General features: G+C 44.4%; 1 protein-coding gene across 6 annotated transcripts in view; it reads right to left on the minus strand.

Annotated features, from left to right (window-relative positions):
• Positions 1-9,571: 9,571 nt before the first annotated feature.
• LOC136588078 (oocyte zinc finger protein XlCOF6-like) overlaps positions 9,572-21,493 on the minus strand; it is a 43,516-nt gene continuing 31,594 nt past the window's right edge. For 2 of the 6 annotated variants that reach the window (XM_066587010.1, XM_066587015.1), the window contains 6 exons: positions 19,929-20,072; positions 18,629-18,752; positions 14,624-14,775; positions 14,320-14,511; positions 14,117-14,240; positions 9,572-13,705 (listed from right to left, as the gene is read on the minus strand). In XM_066587010.1, coding sequence (XP_066443107.1) covers positions 12,300-13,705; positions 14,117-14,240; positions 14,320-14,511; positions 14,624-14,775; positions 18,629-18,752; positions 19,929-20,072 — 2,142 coding nt within the window. In that variant the 3' untranslated portion in view covers positions 9,572-12,299. Of the gene's footprint in view, positions 13,706-14,116; positions 14,241-14,319; positions 14,512-14,623; positions 14,776-18,628; positions 18,753-19,928; positions 20,933-21,493 lie in introns of those variants that run through there. The other 4 variants (XM_066587011.1, XM_066587013.1, XM_066587012.1 and 1 more) reach the window with 4 other exon arrangements.

Consider the following 21,493-nt stretch of genomic DNA (forward strand, 5'->3'; position numbering starts at 1 on the left):
CAAGGGGGGTGCCAGATGAATTTAATTCTAGAGATCAGGTTAAAGCAGATTTTAAGTCCTTATTTGCTATTGTCACTGTTAATAATAATGTAGATTGGATGAATTATATCTATTACAATCGGCAGAGGTTTGTAAACTACACCAGAGATGCTTTACAAGGGTTAGCTGACCAGTTAGGGCCCACTGCATCCATGGCGTTCCAAAATAGAGTGGCCCTGGATATGATTTTAGCAGAAAGAGGTGGGGTATGTAACTTCCTGTATGTGTATTATCCCTTTGATCAAAAAGAGTATGAGTAAGGGACTGGATAATGTGACCAAAATTTCCCTTGTTTGAAAAAAGATGAAGAGCCAGTTCCGATAGTGCCAACTACGTACGTTACCAGAAAAATGGAGAAATGTACTAGTACTGCGCCTGCCCCGGTCTCATAAGATGAATTGTCAGTAGAATTCCCATTTGCCTAGGGATAGTGCAGAAGACCATAGGTTCGAGCGAGGGCACACCCTGTGGGGTGTTAACTTGTACAGATAGAGGGTATGGATGCCCGGAAATGAGCCCAGGGAATCCATGGCCTCCTTCTGAGGTGAGGTAGGGATCCCACCTCCTAGGAGTAGGGACTTACAGGCAGTGGGAAAACCCTGATGCAAGGGAGAGGCGACCGAGGAAGAGTGCAAGGCCTGGTGCTTGATCTCCATATAAGTTTTTAGGGGGGTTTGTGAGGGTATATGTATATATTGCCATATGTTTTTTATGCTTTTATACCTGTATGCAAGTTCTATTCAAAGTGAAAATGAGAAAAACTTATATGTCGCCTTACATCAGATATTCCAAAAGTTTGCAAGGCTGAGAGAGATGTGTCCAGAAATTCAGAGATGATACAGAACCGAACACGAAGGCCGCGTGCTTGGCTGTTTTCCCAGAGGCGCCGTATCAAGATAACGACTGTTTAACTACGTATATAATCATCAGTGCCTCAGCCGGAAATCCGGACTTCCCATATATGGTTATGCGGTGAATTTGAGCCAATGAGCCCATCACCCATTCCTAGTGATGAGACCAAAGGGTATAAGACCCCATGTAATCTGTAATAAAGTGCGCAGTCATGTCCCCGTGTGAGGAACTATACCAGACCTCCGTGTGTGGTGTCTCTTCTTTACCGCCGGCAGCGGGGCATTGGGGTGGGCCTGATTGGTGCTGTACGCAGAATTTTCCCTGACATTTCTACTGGTACCATTTTGGAGTGCATGAGTTTGTGATTGCTCTTTATGTTTTTCCTAGAGACGGGGTGACCAAGAAAGCGCAGTTCTGGCATTGTGTATTTTTTCTGACAATGTTCCCCTCAGGATAAATGATTATTAAAGATCAGACGTTTATGGATATGGTATTATCAAATATGTTGGGCTTTTTTGTTGTTTTTTTTTTTAATACAGAAAAAGGGGAGTGTTTAAACTTTTAATCCCTTAGTGACGAAGCCTGTTTGCACCTTAGTGACGGAGCCAAATTTTGGAAATCTGACATGCGTCGTTCAACGTGGCATAACTCCGTAAAGGCTTTACATACCCCAGTGATTCTGACATTGTTTTTTCGCCACATGTTGTACTTCATTTAGGTTGTAAAAAGAGACCGATATAATTTGTGTATATTTATTAAAAGTACCAATATTGGAAACATTTTGAAAAAATTGTCATTTTTTCACATTTTCAACCGTAATATCTCAAATATGTCCAAACATACTGTACAAATTTTTGATAAGATATATATTTCCATCTGTTTACTTTATTCTGAATGCACACTTGAAAAACTTTTGTGTTTTTTTTAACCATTTAGAGGACGTACCAATTTAACATTACTTTTCAGCATTTTGAGGAACACTTTGTTTTCCTGCACCAAGCCAAGTTTGCAAAGGCTCATGAGTGTCAGAATAATAGATACCCCCACAAATGACCCCATTTTAAAAACTACACCCCTTAGTGTATTCACTGAGGGGGTCATGAGTATTTTGACCCCACCAGTTTTTTTCATGAATTAATTCAATTTAGAGGAGAAAAAATAAAATTTCATATTTTTGCAAATATGTCATTTTAAAGGCATTTTTTTTCCTATAGTGCCCATGAAAATGAGGATTTACACCCCAAAATGGATACCCCCGTTTCTCCCGTGTTCAGAAACATACCCATTGTGGCCCTAATCTTATGTCTGGATGCACAACGGGACCCAAAATGAAAGGAGCAGTCGTCTTTCAGAACATAAATTTTGCTTGAAGGCGTTTTAGGCCCCATAGCACTTTTGTAGAGCTCTTGAGTGGCCAAAACCAAAGAGAACCCCCACAAATGACCCCATTTTGAAAACTAGACCCCTTAACGAATTTATCTAGGGGTGCACTGCCCATTTTGACCCCACAGTTTTTGAATGAATTCAAGCAAAGCAAAAGGAAAAAAATTTTGATTTAGTTTTTTGGCAAATCTGTCATTTTAAAAACTCCTTTTTTTGTACAGCACACACATGAATGAAGACTTGCACCCCAAAATAGATACCCCTGTTTGTCCCGTGTTCAGAGACATACCCATTGTGGCCCTAATCTTTTGTCTGGATGCACAACGGGGCCCAAAATGAAAGGAGTAGTCAGTGGCTTTCAGAACAGAAATTTAGCATGAAGGTGATTTAGGCCCCATTGCCCACTTGTAGAGCCCTGGAGCGGCCAAAACGACAGAGAACCCACACAAATGATCCCATTTTGAAAACTAGACCCCCTAACTAATTTATCTAGGGGTGTACTGTGTATTTTTACACTACAATTTTTGAATAAATCTAAGCAAAGCAGTAGGAAAAAAATTACAATTTTCATTTTTTTGGGCATTTGTATCAATTTAAAAACTATTTTTTTTGTACAGCACACATAGGAATGAAGACTTTCACCCCCAAATGGATACCCCTGTTTGTCCCGTGTTCAGAACCATACCCCTTGTGGCCCTAATCTACTTAAAGGACACATGGCTAGGCCTATAATGGAAGGAGCACCCATTGGATTTCAGGGTACAACGGAATAAATTCCAGGCCCCATTGCCCACTTGTAGAGCTATTGAGCGGCTAAAACGATAAGGAACCCCCTCAAATGATCCCATTTTGAAAACTAGACCCCTTAACGAATTCATCTAGGGGTGTACTGCGTATTTTGACCCCACAGTATTTGAATGAATCTAAGCAAAGCAGAAGGAAAAAATTACGATTTTCATTTTTTTGGCAATTTTGTCAATTTAAAAACTGTTGTTTTTTTTTGTACAGTATACATAGGAATGAAGACGTTCACCGCAAAATGGATACCCCTGTTTGTCCCGTGTTCAAAAACATACCCATTCTGGCCCTAATCTACTTACAGGGCCCATGGCAAGGCCTATAATGGAGGGAACACCCGTTGGATTGCAGGGCACAACTGAATACATTCCAGGCCCCATTGCCCACTTGTGCGGAATAAAAATTGACACCTTAAAAAAATTCCCCCCCGCACCCTTTTCGGCGTTCCCCAAATCTTAGATAAAAGTAATAATGTGAACTGTGTAGTATTTCCGAAGACAGGGGTAATTACGGAGGCTGGTTGGGATGGGTACATGGGGCAATAAAACCGTCTATCCCCCCTCCTCTCTTTTTGGGGGTATTTTGTGACCTCAGTAGCGGGTATGGGGTGTAAAAAGTGGCGCTCTGTGAGTCTCCGTAAGCTTGAGGAAGTGCGGCGGTCTCACACAGAAGACGCTCAACAAGCTGTTCCTGGAACTGCAGGAAGGCGAGCGTTCCCGGGGCTTCTTGTAAATTATTATTACAGGTAGCGGTCTGAATAACGCCGGGCTCACGCGGCCGTATGTGGAATGTGCTTGCAGAGGCCCGCAGCGGATCCCAGCTGTGACCCTGTGTACAGCCGCGTAATGTACTGCGCATAACTGCCTACTCACACAGGCGGTCATGCGCAGTACATTTTTTGGGGGGTTTGTATTTCCCGCACCGTTGCTTAGCGATGACGCGGGTACCCGCAGCCCGTATACAAGGTAGTTGCGTATGGGCTGCGGGTATATCCGCGACCATGGAGCACAATGAGCTCTATGTTGCGGATATCCGCAGTAAAATAAACCTGCTGCGTTCTCTTTTCTGCGAGTGGATTACGCAATTCCGACCCGCTAATGTGAGCGGAATTGTGTAATCCAATGCGATTGATCTGCGTATTACCGCGGATCAGACGCATGTGGAATATGTAATTCCTATCCGGTCATGTGAGACCGGCCAAAGGTAGATCACTACCTTTTTATCACGTGACCGGGGACCGCTCAACGAGGCCACCCGTCACTGCTCCAGGCTCTCGGCGACCGTTGGTCGCTGGGAGTAAGGAGATTTTAAATTTCCTGGGCTCCCCGACTCCTGCGCATGTGTTCGGTGTTTTGCCGGCAGTTGTATGTGCAGAATCCGGGAAAGTTCACGGAGGAAGATCGCGTCGGGGTGCAAATATGGAGGCCTCCAGTAAAAAGTTTCATCTGATCTCACCGATCGCATCGGTGAGGGGAGATGAACCTTCACCTTTTTTTAAACTTTTTTCATCCTCCCTCACGGATATGATGCGTGGGGAGAGATGAAACGCAAGCTTTTTTAACATTTTTTTTTACTTTTTACACTTTTTTTTGGATGACAGTGATCATGTCTCCAGTGAAATCTCTCTGCTCCTGGCTACACATGGCAGCCAGGAGCAGAGGGATTTTAAATTTCCCGGGGCTCAAGCCCCTCTGTGCACAGACGGGGATTTCGGGTCCCGGAACATCGAGGAGGACCGAGGTGAGTATTTTCACCTCCCCTCATGGATCCGATCCATGAGGGGAGGTGAAACTTTACTTTTTTTGTAACTTTTTCACGACCACCGCTATCCAATGGATAGCGGCGATCGCGGGCCCGAGGACCGCTCACAGCGGTCCCCGGTAACACCTCCTCGTTCCCGACTACCTTCAGGAGCCGTGAGCCAGGAGATTTTAAATTTGCCGGGAGCTCCCGGGCTTCTGCGCATGCGCGTGACGTCATCGTCTGGCGCGCATGCGCAGAAGGCCGGCGGCGGGTCCCGGGACGACCCGATCTTCGGGGGACACCACGGATCCATCAGGGCAGCTGAATATCTAACTTTTTACGCAGTTTTATTTACTTCATTGCGATTGGCGCTATCCAATGGATAGCGCCAATCGCAATGCCGGGGGGGACTGCCCGCATCCTGGGATGACAGCTCCATGCTGTCGGCTACCTGCGGGCACCGACAGCATGGAGCTGTCACGTCCTCAGGCAAGTGGGCATTAATCCTAAGAGGACGCATAAAACTACGTCCTCTAGGATTAAAGCCCACTTACTGAGGACGTAGTTTCCCGATGGGGCCTTCACTAAGGGGTTAATATCCTTTATTTTCAAAAATATAGTTTTTATTTTCTGCACATTTTTTGTTTCTTCTTTTTTAGCCCCTATGCGTACTTGAACTTGCGATCGTTTGACCACTCATACAGTACCAAAATATTGCATTATACTGTATTCTGACAGGCAGTTTATCAAGACACAGGCATGCCTTGATAAGCAATCATTCATGGCAGCCCTGGTGACCTTCAGAAAGCCCCGAGCTACCATGACGACCGAACGGAGCCTCTTGATCTCATTGCACTGTGCTTGTTTGGGACCCCCGAACCCTGATCAGGGCATTTAAAGGGTTAACTGTCATGATCACTGCAGCTGTTGCATGCGGGTGTCAGTTGTCAAGGACAGCCAGCACCAGCCATGTATGGAGCGAGATTGGCCTCCGGTTCTGCTCCATACAAGCCCTTCACCCGGAGGGCATACATGTACTCCATGAATGCTAATGGGGTTAACCCCTCAGTGACCTAGACTGTTTGCTCCTTAATGACCAAGCCAAATTTTGGAAATCTGATGTGTCACTTTAACGTAGAATAACTCCATAAAGGCTTTGCATCCCAGTGATTCTGACATTGTTTTTTTGCCACATATTGTACTTCATTTTGGTGATAGAAACAGACCGATAGAATTTGTGGATATTTATTAAAAGCTCCAAAATAATACCGGATTTACACTGCTGTATGTGGACTCCACTTGCAGAAGCCCGCAGCGGATTCCAGCTGTGACCACGTAATGTACTGCGCATAACTGCGTTCTCACGCAGGCGACCATGCGCAGTACACCCATTTCCCACGCTGAGCCATGATGTGCATATTCACAGCCCATATGCAATGGGCTCTATGTCCCGGATATCTGCAATAAAATAGAACATACTGCATTGTATTTTCTTCGAGTGGATTATGTAATTCTGACCTGATATTCTGAGTGGAATTGTCTATTCCAATGCATTTGATACTACCGCATATCAAACGCTTGCGGAATCCGCAATTCCTATCCGGTTGTGAGAGACCGACCTAAGGTAGATCGCTACCTTTTTATACCACGCTCACTGCTCCAGACTCTCGGCTACCTTTGGTTGCCATGAGCAAGGAGATTTTAATTTTCCCAGGCCCTCCCCAGCTTCTGCGCTTGCATGCGTCATTTTGCCGACGTGCACAGAAGCCGAGGGAAGGTCTGTGGATAAAGATCCCATCAGGGGACATTGCCAGAGGCCTCCGGTAGGTACATTCACCTCCACTCACGGATCCGATATGCGAGGGGAACCTATCTTTTGTTTTTTTACTTAGCAGTATTTGAAAGGACGTCAGAAACGGCGGTGGCCGCCTCCCGTGCTCAGCTCAAGGGTTACTGCAAGCCTGCATTCCAAACCCAAACGCACGGAGGATCACCCATCCCCGGAAGCCCAACATGCCACGCCTTAGGTAGGTTCAGAGTGTGTTACACTGCCATACCCAGGTTTGCAAAAGGTGACATAAAAACACTTGTTTTGTCCCTGTCCTGCATATTTGTGCCTAACAAACAGCCTTTGAATCTGGCTCTCTGCTCTGAGCCGTTGGACATCACCCTTAGGCTGGGTTCACACAGGGCCGCTAATCCCTGGGTTAGCCAGCTATGTGGACAAGATTTGTCAAAAATCTTGTCCACATGGGACAGCCAACCGTCACGGCAGCGGCACTGATTCCCCAGCCGCAGCATGTCTATTTTTTTGTTTTACCGCTGGGGCCGTGCTGCTCTTTATAGGAGCGCCAGCCACAACGGAAAAGCATGCGGCCAAGCCGCTCCAAAACCTGCAGGTTTTGAAGCTGCTCTTTCCCTGCGGAAATCTCGCCGTTTTTTCGCTGTGGCAAAACCGCAAGATTTCCGGCAGGATTCCACCCTGTGAGAACCCAGCCAGAGGAGGGTGTATATGTTTCATACCCCCCCCCCCCCCCTTTCCAAGTAAGTGGAACTACACCATTGTGATTCATCCCTCCTATAAGTGCAGAAGGCTTTTTCCTTAGACATCCTGAGTTTTGGACCTCCTTGCGGTTCTCCAGTCTCTTTCCTGGATGTCCTACCTGGCATAAGAGGTTATTTACATGTTTGCGGGGGCTGTGGGTGTGACAGCTGACCCTTTAATCATTGCATCCAGCTGTTCACACTAGGTAAGTCCACTTCTTTATTATTTAATTGCTCATGATTATGTTTTATTGTCCTTAGGGCGCTGTGCTGTGCATTCATCTACGGAGGGGTTAAACTGTCCCCCCAGTGGGCAGAAATGGTATAACCTCAAGTTAATTCATCATGGTATTGATTTGAAAGTGAAAGTAGAAATATGTCACTCTTAAGATAAGCATCAGATGGGGAGTAGCACTGCATGGAAGTGGCTGCAATACACAGAAAAGACCTCCAGAGTCAGGTGAGGGGCAGGAAAATGTGTTTTTGATGGAATAGCTCTTTAAAACAATTCTGAAAAAGAGGACTGGGCCAAACTTCCTCAGCAGCAAAGTAAAAGACTCATTGCAAATGATCACAAACGTTTGACTGCAGCTCTTAGTGCTAAGGGTGGCACAACTAGTTACTAGCTTTAGGGAGGCAATGCATTTTCAGGTGGGTGACACAGGATTGAATAAGTCTTTATTTTCCATAAATGGAACGATCATGTACAAGCTGGATTTGGGGTTCGTCTTTACCTCATATTAAAATTAATTAATTGGATGATCTGAAACATTTATATGTGAGCAAAAACCGAAGTGATCAATTGGGGGGGGGGGGGGGGGGCAAATACTTTCACAGCACTGTCCAATTTTAATATGCATTAATAACAAATACACATCAATCATTTAAAGTATAATACTGACCACATAAACCAAGAGTGCGCAACTACGTCTGTGTGCGGGGGGGCAGCTGGGAAATGATGCAATGAGATAAAGGGTTCTTATTAAGAAGTTTAATTCTGGACATCATTAATATGAAGTAGCACAATACATACTTTAGGACTAGTACAAAGGACCAGGGTCTATCACCTGTGCCAGGTAAAACGATTTCCATCATCAGCCTAAAGGGTTACTTACAGATATGATAGTACAACATTACAATGCCCAGATGTAAGTACAGGGTGTTTCACTTGAAGCACAACCCAGTCATTTGTGTTTGGGATAATGATGTCTGCCAAGAGTGAATACTGACACTAACATTGGGTCTTGGTGAGCTGAGAGTCGTCACAGAAGATACTGAAAGTGACTACCGCGGACCTCCAAACACTGCTGAACTCATATTCTAAGGCTGCCTGTCCACGGGTGTTGCGGTATCCTGCGGCGGAGCAGGAGCCGGCAGACGGATCTTCGCAGTCAGCCTATCTGACAAATAGGCGGAGAATCGCGGCAATTCACAGCATGCTGCGATTTGCCACCCACAAGCGGAGAATCGCTATGATTCTCTGCTCGTGTTCACTGCATTCCCCGCGGCCGGATTATTGCCACGGGGAAAGCAATGCAAAAACACCCGTGGACAGACAGCCTTACTGGTAGACAGTTTTGATAGATGAGCCCCACTTTCTCTAGGAATGTGAACTACATGCCCTCCTGAGGAACATGTATATCTGTTGCAAGAAGCAGGACAAGTCATCGATAGACACTAGAAACCTGTTTGTGTCACACACCCTGTAGTAGTAATGACATGAATAGCAGAATATTTATGATTTTATAAACAAGTACACATTTATCTCCAATATCCTTAGACACGACAGTCCATGACGATTATCCCCCCCCCCCCCCCCCCCCTGGAGGTAGATGAAGACTCTCCCAGCACAACAAGGCAATTTTTTCCCCCTCTTTCGGAGTTGAATAAGCTAGGTCTGCGAAGGGTTGAGATTGATAGACATTATAGATAAGCGAGTATACTCGCTAAAGGCAATTGCTCGAGCGAGCATTGCCTTTAGCGAGTATCTCCCCCGCTCGAGACTGCAGGTTCGGGTGCCGACAGCTGCGAGGGAGAGCGGGGCAGAACGGAGGGGAGATCTCTCTCTCCCTCTCTCCCCCCGCTCCCCCCTGCTGACAGCCGCTACTCACCGCTCCCCCGCGCCGTCACCCGAACCTTCTGTCTTGAGCGGGGGAGATACTCGCTAAAGGCAATGCTCGCTCGAGCAATTGCCTTTAGCGAGTATACTCGCTCATCTCTAATAGACATAAGTATGTATAAACTGAAGCGTCTGGATTAGAGCAATTTTCTAGATATATTGAGCTCTCCTGACTTCAGTCCATATTCTAGAAAGTGAATGCTAAGAAAAAAAAGCATGTAACAGTCTTAGATTTGTTGACAGTTTGGGAAAAATCTCCACCTGTGGTTCGGGAGTGCCACATTATACAACACTTTTAGAGGTCGGTTTACAGCCAGTTAACAGGCTGCAGCAGCCTGTGTGCGGGATGTCACAGGTTGCTGCAGCCAATCACAGAGCTCAGCGCTCTTCGATTGGTTGCAGTAGCCTGCAACTCTGTGTCACAGGAGAGACCCTGAAGCTGCAGTGCTGGACACAGTGGGATGCTAGGAGAGGTGAAGATAGCAGCTTGTGATAGTCCGCCTTCAAGGATATATTCTAACCGGATCCCACTTAGAACAGTCAATAGTAAAAACATCTCCATCACCTGAAATCGAATCCTCTTCAAAACTTCATTATACCCAAACCAACATTCCAACAACTGGTATAAGTTGCTGGGTGCTCACTGAATGTTCTGAAGAGGATTCCGAAGACTTGAGATTCCTTTACTGGTGAGGTCTCTTATGGTGTTTAGTTCCCAGAAAATCTCTAGCAAATAAATAATATCATGGCTCCGTACTTTCCTCATAAAACACAATGAAGTATAAAAATATGGATCTGTATTATAGGCTTCATTTATCAGTATTCCACCCACAGACGTTAGCCCTTTCCAATCCAATTTCCCTGCAATTTACATCCTCCCCAGCTCTTAAAATGATATATTGTCATAGGGCCCGAAAGCGCTGGGACTGCTAACAGTAATTACATGTGCTGGAGAGCCTCCGACAGTGGAGCACTGCCCGATACGTGTTAGTCCTCGTCCGACAGCAGAACTATGCAGGGAAATCTGCATGTCGGACGAGGTCTGACACAGGATTGGAAAGGTTTAACTCCCCCCAAAGTCATGTTAAAATTGGCAAAACCCTCCAAAAAATGCCTTACAGGAATAAAAAGGTTAGGGATGGGAGAAAACCAAAGTGGCTCAATAAACATGTAAAGGGGGCAATAAACTACAAAAGGAAAGCATTTAAACTACAAAAAACAGAATGCAGCGAAGAACTAAAAACGTATAAGATAAAAGGTGGAGACAGAGAGACTCCTTGCCAAAGAGAGTAAAACTAACCCTAAACTGTATATAAAGAGTAAAAAGATTAATACTGAAAGTGTTGATCATTTAATACATAATGTAGGAGAAATTGTAGAGGGTGATGAGGAGAAAGCAAATCTATTAAATAGTTTTTTCTCCAGTGCATTCACAGAGGAAAATGAAATATCAGATGAGATGCAGAGTTATAACTAGATGGACATTGTCTTCATTCAGCCTAAAATACTATGTTACTATAAAGTAAACTCTCCACTAAATGTCACCAGTCTAACCCAGGAAGAAGCGTAGAGCCACCTTACAAAGATTAAAATTACTAAACCACAGGCTCCCGATGGCATACACCCCCAGTTTCTAAGGGAATTAAGTAATGTGATAGACAGACCTTTGTTTCTTATATTTAAGGACTGAATAGTGAAGGGGTCTGTTCCACTGGATAGGCACATAGTCAATGTGGTGCCAATATTCAACAAGAGGTTAAAAAGTGAACCTGGAAATTACAGGCTGGTAAGTTTTACTTCTATTGTGGGTGAAATGTTTGAAGGGTTTCTAAGAGACGCTATCATTGAGTATCTCAAGGAAAATAACCATATAACTCCTTATCAGCACGGGTCTATCAGAGATCACTCCTGTCAACCAACCTGATAAGCTTCTATAAGAAGGTAAGTTCTAGACTGGAGCGGATTCAAAGGCGGGCAACTAAAGTAATACCCAGAGAGGCTATCAAAATTGTGGTTTAAGTAAGAAAAAGATGGCTGAGGGGCGACCTAATAACTATGTATAAATATATCAGGGGTCAGTACAGAGATCTCAGCCATCATCGATTTATACCCATGTCTGTGACTGTAACAAGACAACTAGAGGAAAGAAAGTTTCTACAGGACATAGAAGGGGGCTTCTTTACTGTAAGAGCAGTGAGACTATGGAACTCTCTGCCTGAGGAGGTGGTAATGGCGAACTTGATAAAAAAAATTTAAGAGGGGCCTGGATGCCTTTCTTAAGTGCTACAATATTACATGTTATATCACTAATTATTTCAGAAGGGTCGGTAATTGGGGATTATTCTGATTGTCAGGAAGGAATTTTTTTTCTCCCTCAAATGGGGAAAATTGGCTTCTACCTCATTGTTTGTTTTTTCATTTCCTCTGGATGATCATTAGGGGGAAAACGGTCTAAACTGGATGGACATATTTTTTTTTCGGCTTAAACTGCAATGTCCTTTTTCTGCAGAACAAAGTTCCTCCTAAACTACTGGGGAAAGGGCAGGGGGGTTAATGAAGTTTTGAAGACTCCTCTGATTTTCATACATCTTCTATATTATCACATAAGATGTTGGTACTATTGTATTAAAGTTATGTATTTTAATGTTCCATTGACTTCTTTAGGGAGAATACTAATCCATGCTGATCCCTGGAGGCTTTAAATTAGAGGAAATTGTCAGTTAGTAGATCCCATAGCAGACACTACAGTGGAAATTCAACATGTACAGTTTGAATAAGAAAATGACTATAAGATATGATATGTGGAAAAACATGTCATACATCAAAAAGACTTGTCCTCTGTGTGAGTTACTAAATGTCTCTCAAGATTCGATTTCCTGGCAAAATATCTTCCGCATTTTGAACATGAAAATGGTTTCTCCTCTGTGTGAGTTATTTCATGTCTCTCAAGATGATGTTTTACCATAAAACATTTCCCACATTCTGAACATGAAAACAGCTTCTCTCCTGTGTGAGTTCTCTGATGTCTATCAAGATATGATTTTCCTGTAAAACATTTTCCACAATCTGAACATATAAATGACTTATCTGCTGTGTGAGTTATTTGATGTCTCTCAAGATGATGTCTCACCATAAAACATTTCCCACATTCCAAACATGAGAACGGCTTTTCACCTGTGTGAATTCTCCTATGTTCTACAAGAACTGACTTCTTGGTAAAACATTTCCCACATTCTGTACATGAAAATGGTTTTTCCCCGGTGTGAGTTCTCTGATGTCGCTCAAGATGCGATTTCCTAGAAAAACTTCTTCCACATTCTGAACACAAAAAAGGTTTATCTCCTGTGTGAGTAATTTGATGTCTTTCAAGATGATGTTTGACCACAAAACATTTCCCACATTCAGAACATGAAAATGGCTTCTCTCCTGTGTGTATTCTCCGATGTTCAACAAGAATTGATTTCTTGGTAAAGCATTTTCCACATTCTGTACATGCAAATGGCCTTTCTCCTGTGTGAGTTCTCTGATGTCGCTCAAGATGTGATTTTCTATAGAAACCTCTTCCACATTCTGAACATAAAAATGGCTTATCCCCTGTGTGAGTTATTTGATGTCTCCAAAGATGATGTTTCACCATAAACCGTTTCCCACATTCTGGACATGAAAATGGCTTCTCTCCTGTGTGAATTCTCCGATGTTCAATAAGGATTAACTTCCTGGTAAAACTTTTTCCACACTCCAAACATGAAAATGGCTTTTCTCCAGTGTGAGTTTTTTGATGTTCAACAACAGCTGATTTCTTAGTAAAACATTTTCCACATTCTGAACATGAATATGGCTTCTCCCCTGTGTGAACTCTTTGATGTTCAACAAGAATTGACTTCTTGGTAAAACACTTCCCACATTCTGAACATGAAAATGGCCTCTCATTTCTGTGTATTCTCATGTGCATTGAAAGGTTAAATATATTTTTATAATGCCTCCCACATTCAGAGCATGTAAATATTTTATCTCCTCTATGACCTGTAACTTGTTCAGTAGTCTGTGTTTGATCACAGAGAGGTTCCTTGTGATTATTGGTATCAGATGACAGATCCCTCTTAGGAAGGAAGGAGGATATATTTGGTGTAATGGAGTGCTCTCCAGTATTGTGAGAGATACATTTGAGTTCTGCATCATAATCTGGAAACCAGGGATGTCCTACTGAGATTTTGGTGCAAACATCTGCTGAAATTAGAAACCAGATTTTAATTAATTTTATTTTTATTCCAAAGCAAAATGATGTATAACATTGACCTAATAAATGCAGAATATAAAATTTACCATGGATATAAAATGTGTCATGAAAAAACAATCTCAGACTATGTTGTACCTGATATACACTTCCTTGTCAAAATTTTAAAATTTATTAAAAACTATTGTTACAAAAAAAAAACCCAATCTCAGAATCACTTGAATGTTTTTTCAGGACACATTTAATCTCAGAATCACTTGAATTTGCTGTGATTATTATTGCAGCTTTTATTATTTTAGCAGATTTGCGTGCATATTTGAAAACTCCTCACGCACCCAGACATCCCCTTTAAATGTATCTTTCAATTCTGACTTTATTGACAGAGACTACAATCAGTCTCTTACCCAGTGAGGTGAAGAGCCGCTGGGTCTCCAACATTACATCGTGGTACAGATCCTTGTGCCCTTCTACATACTCCCACTCCTCCATGGAGAAGTAGACCGTGACGTCCTCACACCTTACCGGAACCTGAGAACACAATAATGCAGGTAATAACCAGTCCCATGGTGTAACTAAATAACGACCCAACATCCCCGGCAGCGCTCACCTCTCCAGTCAGTACTTGGATGATCTTGTTGGTGAGTTCTAGTATCTTCTGCTTGTTGTTTCTCTCTTGTATCACTAAATAAGGTGTAGGCTCTGCAGTGGTGCTCCGAGTTCTGCTTGATCCATCATACACATGGGGTTGAGTGGTGAAGGTCAAACATTCGCCGGATGTCCTCTGCACTACTGCGTAATTCTGTACACAAAGAGGGAGAGAAATCTCAAATTAACAGAATTCTCTTCTCCAGTCAAAAGTCCTATTAATATACATAGGATGGCGAATTGTGCAATGTTTTAGAATGCCTTACCTCTCCAGTCAGCAGGGATACAATCTCCATGAAGAGGCTCAATATACTCTCGGTCATCTTGTTTTTACTGTTATATGGTGGATTAGCCATGTAGAATACTATTGTTTTGTAAAGAAACCTATGAGGAGACATCAGTGCTGGAGGATTCTTTACTGTAAAAGCACAAAGAAAAAAGTATACATTGAAGAGCTTGGGGGCTTCAGGGAATATACGCATAGATCCAAACATCTAAGTTTGACTAGAACTGCAAGAGGCACCCCTATTTCCCATCATATGTGTTCTGAACATGGTGGTGATGTCAATTCTGTAAAGCTCTGAGGTCCAAGTCTAGAGAAATTGGGACCTTGCAACACGGGTGTATTTCTGTCTGTATTATGTCCATATTCTTTACACCATTACTTTGCATTTGTAACATAGTATGTTAGGCTGAAAAGAGACAATGTCTATCTAGTCAGCCTGTTTCCACCCACCCCCCCACCCCCCACCCCTCACCCCCTTGTTAATCCAGAGGAAGGTAAAACAAAAAAACAATGAGGCAGGCAATTTTAAATCTCCCGGGCTGCCCGGCCTTCTGCACACGTGCCCAACATTTTACGTCAGGCGCACATGTACAGAAGACAGTGTTAGGTTCTGGAAGGACCAGAATGCTGTGAGACAGCGTGGAGGACGGAGGTGAGTAGTTTTAGCTCCCCTCAGGGATCCGATCTGCGAGTGGAGCTGAAACTTTATTTCACTTTTTACTTTTATGCGATCGTTGTTATCCATTGGATAGCGGTGATCGAGTGACCAGGGGTCGGATATCGCAGCCCCTCATGGCAGCTCCGGGCTGTCGGCTACCTCCGGCAGCCAATAGCAGAGAGCTGTCACCCGCACAGACCCTGGGGCTTTAATTGTAAAAACACGCTCACCTGGGATTAAAGCCCAGACACCCAGGACATGAAAACACATATGGGCGGTCACTAAGGGGTTAGTAGTGTTGATCTGCTCAGCGACTATTGTCCCACTGATTTCAATGGAGATGGCATTGCCCTATTGAAAGCAATAGGATGCCGGCACCCCTGCAGTGATTTTCAGGGAAGGGCTTTAAATATAAGTAGTAAAAAAATATCTACTCCCCTGTCTGCTGGGGCTCAGGCACATTTTGCTGCAACTTGTTCTCCCTGCACTGCTCTGAAACTTTTCAGCAGGCAGGGATTAAAAATGCAGGGAGAACAAGTGGCGGCCTGACACACCCGAGCCCTGGCAGCGGGGGACAGGTGACTATATATTTTTTACTACAGCTAGGGAAGATTTTCAGGGAAGGACCTATATTTAAAGCCCTTCCCCGAAAATCCCTGCAGGGGTTGCCGGCAGGCTATTGCTTTCAATCGGGCCAATAGCATCAGCGGCCGCATTGGGAGCAAGGCTCTTAACCCAAGTTTTTGCTTTTAAATCAGAGCAAAAATTCGGGAGAGAGCCTGCTCTTAAGTCAAAAAGCTTGTAAGCTGAGGCGCTCTTAACACAAGGTATGACTGTATTCTGGTTTCTCTAAATGTGTGAGAATCCATGTGAGTTCCTAAACCTATAGTATATAAACCTGGTATCATTGTAATCATATTGATGCCCCCCAAAATAATTATACCCTGTTGTACTCCGCACAGCGTACATATGTCCCCACATTATAAACTGACATAGCAGTAAAAACCCACAGAAAACTACTACTTCTGACAAACCTAGATATACCATGAGGAGTGTAGTTTGCAAAATGGGGTCACTTTTGGGGGGGTTTCACTGTAATAAGAACCTCAGGGGCTTCATAAGTCTAACATGGCATCCAAAAATAATTCCAGCAAAATCCGAGCTTCTTCCTATCTGGGTCCTGCCATGTAACTAAAAAGCAGTCCACATGTGGGGCATATCTGCACTTAGGAGATATTCAGCTAAACCTGCGTAATTATTGGAAAAATTACCATTTTTAATTTTCATGACCCATTCTTAATAAAAATCCCAAACACTTGTGGGCTCAAAACACTCGGTGCACCCCTTGATGAATTCCTTGAGGGTGTAGTTTCCCAGGGGGCTCTGCAAATGTGACACAGCGTCCAAAAATTATTCCAGGAAAATCTGTGCTTCTAGTGACAACTTCCCGCTCCATTTGTCAGCGTTTCCAGACTGATAAGAACTTACTGGATCGACTGGTCCCTATGGATGAGACCTGGATTTATTTGTATGACCCTGAAACCAAGGAGCAGTCAGAGTGGAGGCCCAGTGGTTCTCAGCCACTAAGGTGATGGTGTCTGTGTTCTGGGATAAGGAGGGCTGCTGCTAGTGGACGACCTTCAAAATGGTTCCACCATCAATGCAAGGTATTACATTGAACTTTTGGACCAATTGAAGGCAGCTCTGAAGGCCAAAAGGTGCGGCAAGCTGTCCAAAGGAATCTTGTAATCCTGCAAGACAACCCCTCCGCTCACACGGCACAAGTGACCACGGCAAAACTGATGGAGCTAGGCTTCCAGCTGGTTGACCACCCACCTTATTCACCAGATCTAGCTCCCTCCGACGATCATCTGTTTCCAAACCTGAAGAAACACCTCAAGGGTACCGAATTTCACACCATTTCTGATGCCATGGCTGCTGCAGATGACTGGTTTGAGGCACAACCGAAATCCTTCTTTTTGCAAAGCTTACAGAACTTAGAATACCGATGCAAAAAGTGTGTTGGCATCAGTGGAGAGGATGTGGAAGAAATGGAAAGTCTCATCTTCCTATCTCGTTTCTTTCTGGGTAAAGCCAAAGACTTATCAACACCCCTTCGTACAATAAAGGTACCGGCTGCGTGTTTCAGTGGGAGCAAGAATCATATTCTCCCCCTTGAGGGACGTTTTCATCTGGGATGTTCATACATCTGCATTTAATTATTGGTCCATTACCCGGAGCGCTACTCTCTTTTTTTTTACGTCTTTTCTGTTTTACAAGCAAAAATTAAAAATATTGAAAAACGTTAACTTTTCAGAAATTTTCTCTAAATTTTGGATTTTCTTTATAAACGCAAAACATATCAAGCAAAATAATGACTAACGCTAAGTAGAATGTGTCACAATCCCAGAATCCCTTGGATAGGGCGGCCTTCACACGGGTGAGAAGATTGTGCACGATGTGTGAGAGAGAGAGGACGCAGACTTATGACAGCCATGCTTTTCTAGGACTTCGTTCCCATCTGCCATGTTTTCTACCATGTAATGTTGCAAGATTTGTAAATCGCTACCTGTCCTATCTTTCTGCGTTTTGCTATTTTTTCTCGCCCATGTTTCCCTATGGAGCCTCGCATTTATCGTATGGCAATGCACAAGTTGCGATGTTCGTGCAACGCATTTTTAACATTAGCAACACCTGTTGTTATCGCGAGAAAAACGCACCCTGCTGACGCTCAAACATCGCGTGAACAAAAATGCGATATTGCCGCAATTTTCTTGCAGTGATATCATATTCACCAGTGTGAAGGAGCCCTAAGTAAAAGCAAAGTGACACGCCACATCTGAAAAATGGGGCTGTGTCATGAAGGTCAAAAGTGGCTGTGCAGTTAAGGGGTTAATTCGCCGAGTGGTCACTTACGGCGCACCAAGGGCAGCTGTCGCCATTATTCAACAATTCTGTAAATGCTTTACTAGAAGTAGAAATTGCTGAAAAAACACTGCAGTGGAAACGCCAAGAAAATGCTAAACATTGTGCGTGTTACCCAGGTTATCCGGGGATCTGCGGAGACTCAGGACACATGGGGCGCATGATACGTCCACACGTGTGCCGCAAATATCATACCGCTCATCGAAAGGGGTGAAGCTTCACAGCATGAATCGACATGCTGCAAGTTTAATATCCAGGTCAATTTTCGTGTGGAGAAAACTGGTTCACTAGGCAGATCCTCCTAGGAGACCTTTGCTTGGCCCTCGGGGGTCCATGCTAACCTAGAGGCTCTTCCATGTAATTCCCATGAATATTAGTAACCTTCACGCATGTAGAACCTACCTGGAGATGGGAGCGGCTGGTGGTCCTCCATCATGACGTCCTTGTACAGATCCTTGTATCTTACCAACCACTCCCATTCCTCCTCGGAGAGATGGACGGCAGCGTCCTGACACCTTAGTGGAACCTGACACACAAAGACAGAGAGTCAGGGAAAACACAAACGCAGTTTTCGCTAGCGTGGCGCATGACATTAGTAGTATTTTATGTAGAACATGTCCCAAGACTCGGTATAACTGACCTACACCATGCTACAATACAAGGAGAGAAGGCTTGGAAGACCACAACGTACAAGGAAAGTCGAGACATACAGAACTACATAACCGTGGGATCGCACCAACCGGCAGGAGTAATGGCATTACTACTGCAAGGGGAATGCCGGGAAAAAAGCAACTAAAAACCAGTGCCAGAACTGCAGTTTTTTGCTACTCTTGCTGCCAAAAAAAAGTATTAATGAAAACTACAGATCATTTCCCAAAAAACAAGCCCTCACTGGACGGGGCAAGGCTGTATCTGCACAGGTATCCTCCGTACATGCACATACACACTGTGAGGACCAGGCGGTCGGTAACGATGGTCCCCCTTCTTTAGGTTTAATGATGGTAGTAATGTCAGAGCTTTCCCACAATGTTGTGTCATTGGTCAGTATGTCCACAGATACAGCAAAATCTGGTTGTAGGTAGTCGTGGCCACCTTCTTACTAGTCATCAGGCCAACTGATAGTACAACCGGCCCTTGGATGTTATACAGTCTTTATCAATAATCAAGATAAAAAGGGGGTAAGAAAGCACAACAGAAAGTACAAAGACCTGTCTCACCCAGCGTTTGGGTGTCTACAGTAGTCTAAGAGGTGATGCTGTAGGTAAAACGTGGGGAAAGGACCAGAATGAGGACAACAAGCGGGTGACGCTATGGAGAGCATATAGGACGGCTAGTATAGGGGAAGTGCGGGGAGCCACAGACGTAGAATGGGAGGGTGAAAGAAAGGGGATCTCGTCCTCTCATGCGCCTCCATGTTATTCCCACTAGAATAAATTGCCATCTGGGTGTAACCAGTTGGTGGGTGAAGTTCTCTGCTACTAACAATGCCAAGCTAAAGGAACCCCTCTTTAATAAGGGGACTGGTAGCACCCTGTTACTAACTTATTTAGACCTTTCTAGGAGGAAGGACACAACATTATGACAAAATACCAGTTAGGAGAGGTGACGGCGCCTCTTACCATGAGTTCACTAATAACCCTTCAGTTGTCACCTCCACAAACAGCGCTGCCGCCATCCGCCAGCCTCGGGGTTATGTACTCACCTCTCCCGTCAGCAGATGAATGATCAGGTTAGTGATTTCTAGAACCTTCTGCTCATTCATTCCCGAGGAGGGTGGAGTCTCCGGGATCTGGGTCCTGCACCATCCATCATCCTCATCAGAAACCTTCTTCACCACTATGTAGTCCTGTGCACGGAGAGACACATTCACCTTGTAACAAACGTCTCTTCTTTGTTGTCATCCTACCTGGCCTCTCTGCCACCATCACAGCGGTGAGGACTGGCGGCAGGAACCTACAGACAGCCCCCCATGTAACTTACCGTTATTGGCCAAATAGAAGAACAGCTGCAACAACTAATATAACAAGCGGTTTCTCCAAATTCACAACTAAATGCCGCTTTTAATGACTGCTGCAGTCTCTGATTTAACCTCGTGATGCCAAGGTTCTTTAGTTCTTAGTAGAGCAGGTTTGCTGTTGTAACCGGCTGCAGAGGTGATACATAACTGACAGCCGTTTCTGGCAGCGTTCCTGAGGACTCTTACCCCATTCCTCATGGTAATGGCCCGCAGCTCACTCATATTCCTGGGCTGACATGCAGCAACCGCCTTCTTTAAATCAAACCACAGACTTTCTCTGGGGTTTAAATCAGGCGACTGTGACGGCCACTCACGAACCTTCCGGGACTTCTGAAGCGAAGCCTTGGTGAACTCGGAGGTGCGCTTGGCATAATTTTCTTATAGGTAAGTCCAATGATGCCCAAGGTTGTGTTTTCTCACAGAAGGCATGACGTTCTCCTAGAGTTTCCTGATACTTGATGGAATCCACCTTGCCCTCCAAACACTGCAGGTTTCCAGAGCCAGAAGAAGCAGAGGAGCCGCAGAGCAACACCGGGCCACCACCAGGCTCCACTGCAGGCAGAGTATTCTTCATCCTCAAGAAGTACCGCTCATCCATAGGCCTGAAAAGCTCCAGTTTTGCTTCATTGCTTATGAGAAGAGAATCACAAGACTTCTATGACTAATTTATATGTTTTGCGCATATAGGAGCCGACTGTCCTTGTGCTTCTAAGCTAGTAGATCCTACATCTTGGAGTTCAGGGCCTGAAGACCTTCAGAGTTTAGTCTGCATCTTGCTGTGCAAGCAGGAACCTCGGTGCTTCTGCCACCAGATCTCGCTATAGATCTTTTGTAATCACTTAAGGGTGTTTGATCACCTGCCTCCTTAGGAATCTGGTGGCAGTTAGTAGCTTCTTCTTTCTGCCACATCCACGCAGTGTAGCCAGTGTTTCTTTAAAGGGCTTTATCAGCTGTAAACTACTGAAGGCCTGTCCTTAGGATGAGCCATCAAAAGTAGATCCGTAGGAGTCTGCCTTCCGGGACCCCTGCTGATCAGCTCTTCGCCAAGTGTGTTCATGCACAAAGCTGATTTCTGCAGGAAGTAGATAGCTCAGTTACCACTGCTGTGGCTAAGCTTGGTATTGCAAGCATAGTTCCCATTCACTTCAATGGGTACTTTGTCTGCAATACCAAGTTTTGCCAGAGCAGTGGTGACTGAGCCATCTACTTCCTGCAGAAATCAGCTTTGTGCATGAACACACTGGCCTGGC

The sequence above is a fragment of the Eleutherodactylus coqui genome, chromosome 13, assembly GCF_035609145.1.
Source record: "Eleutherodactylus coqui strain aEleCoq1 chromosome 13, aEleCoq1.hap1, whole genome shotgun sequence".
NCBI lineage: Eukaryota > Metazoa > Chordata > Amphibia > Anura > Eleutherodactylidae > Eleutherodactylus > Eleutherodactylus coqui.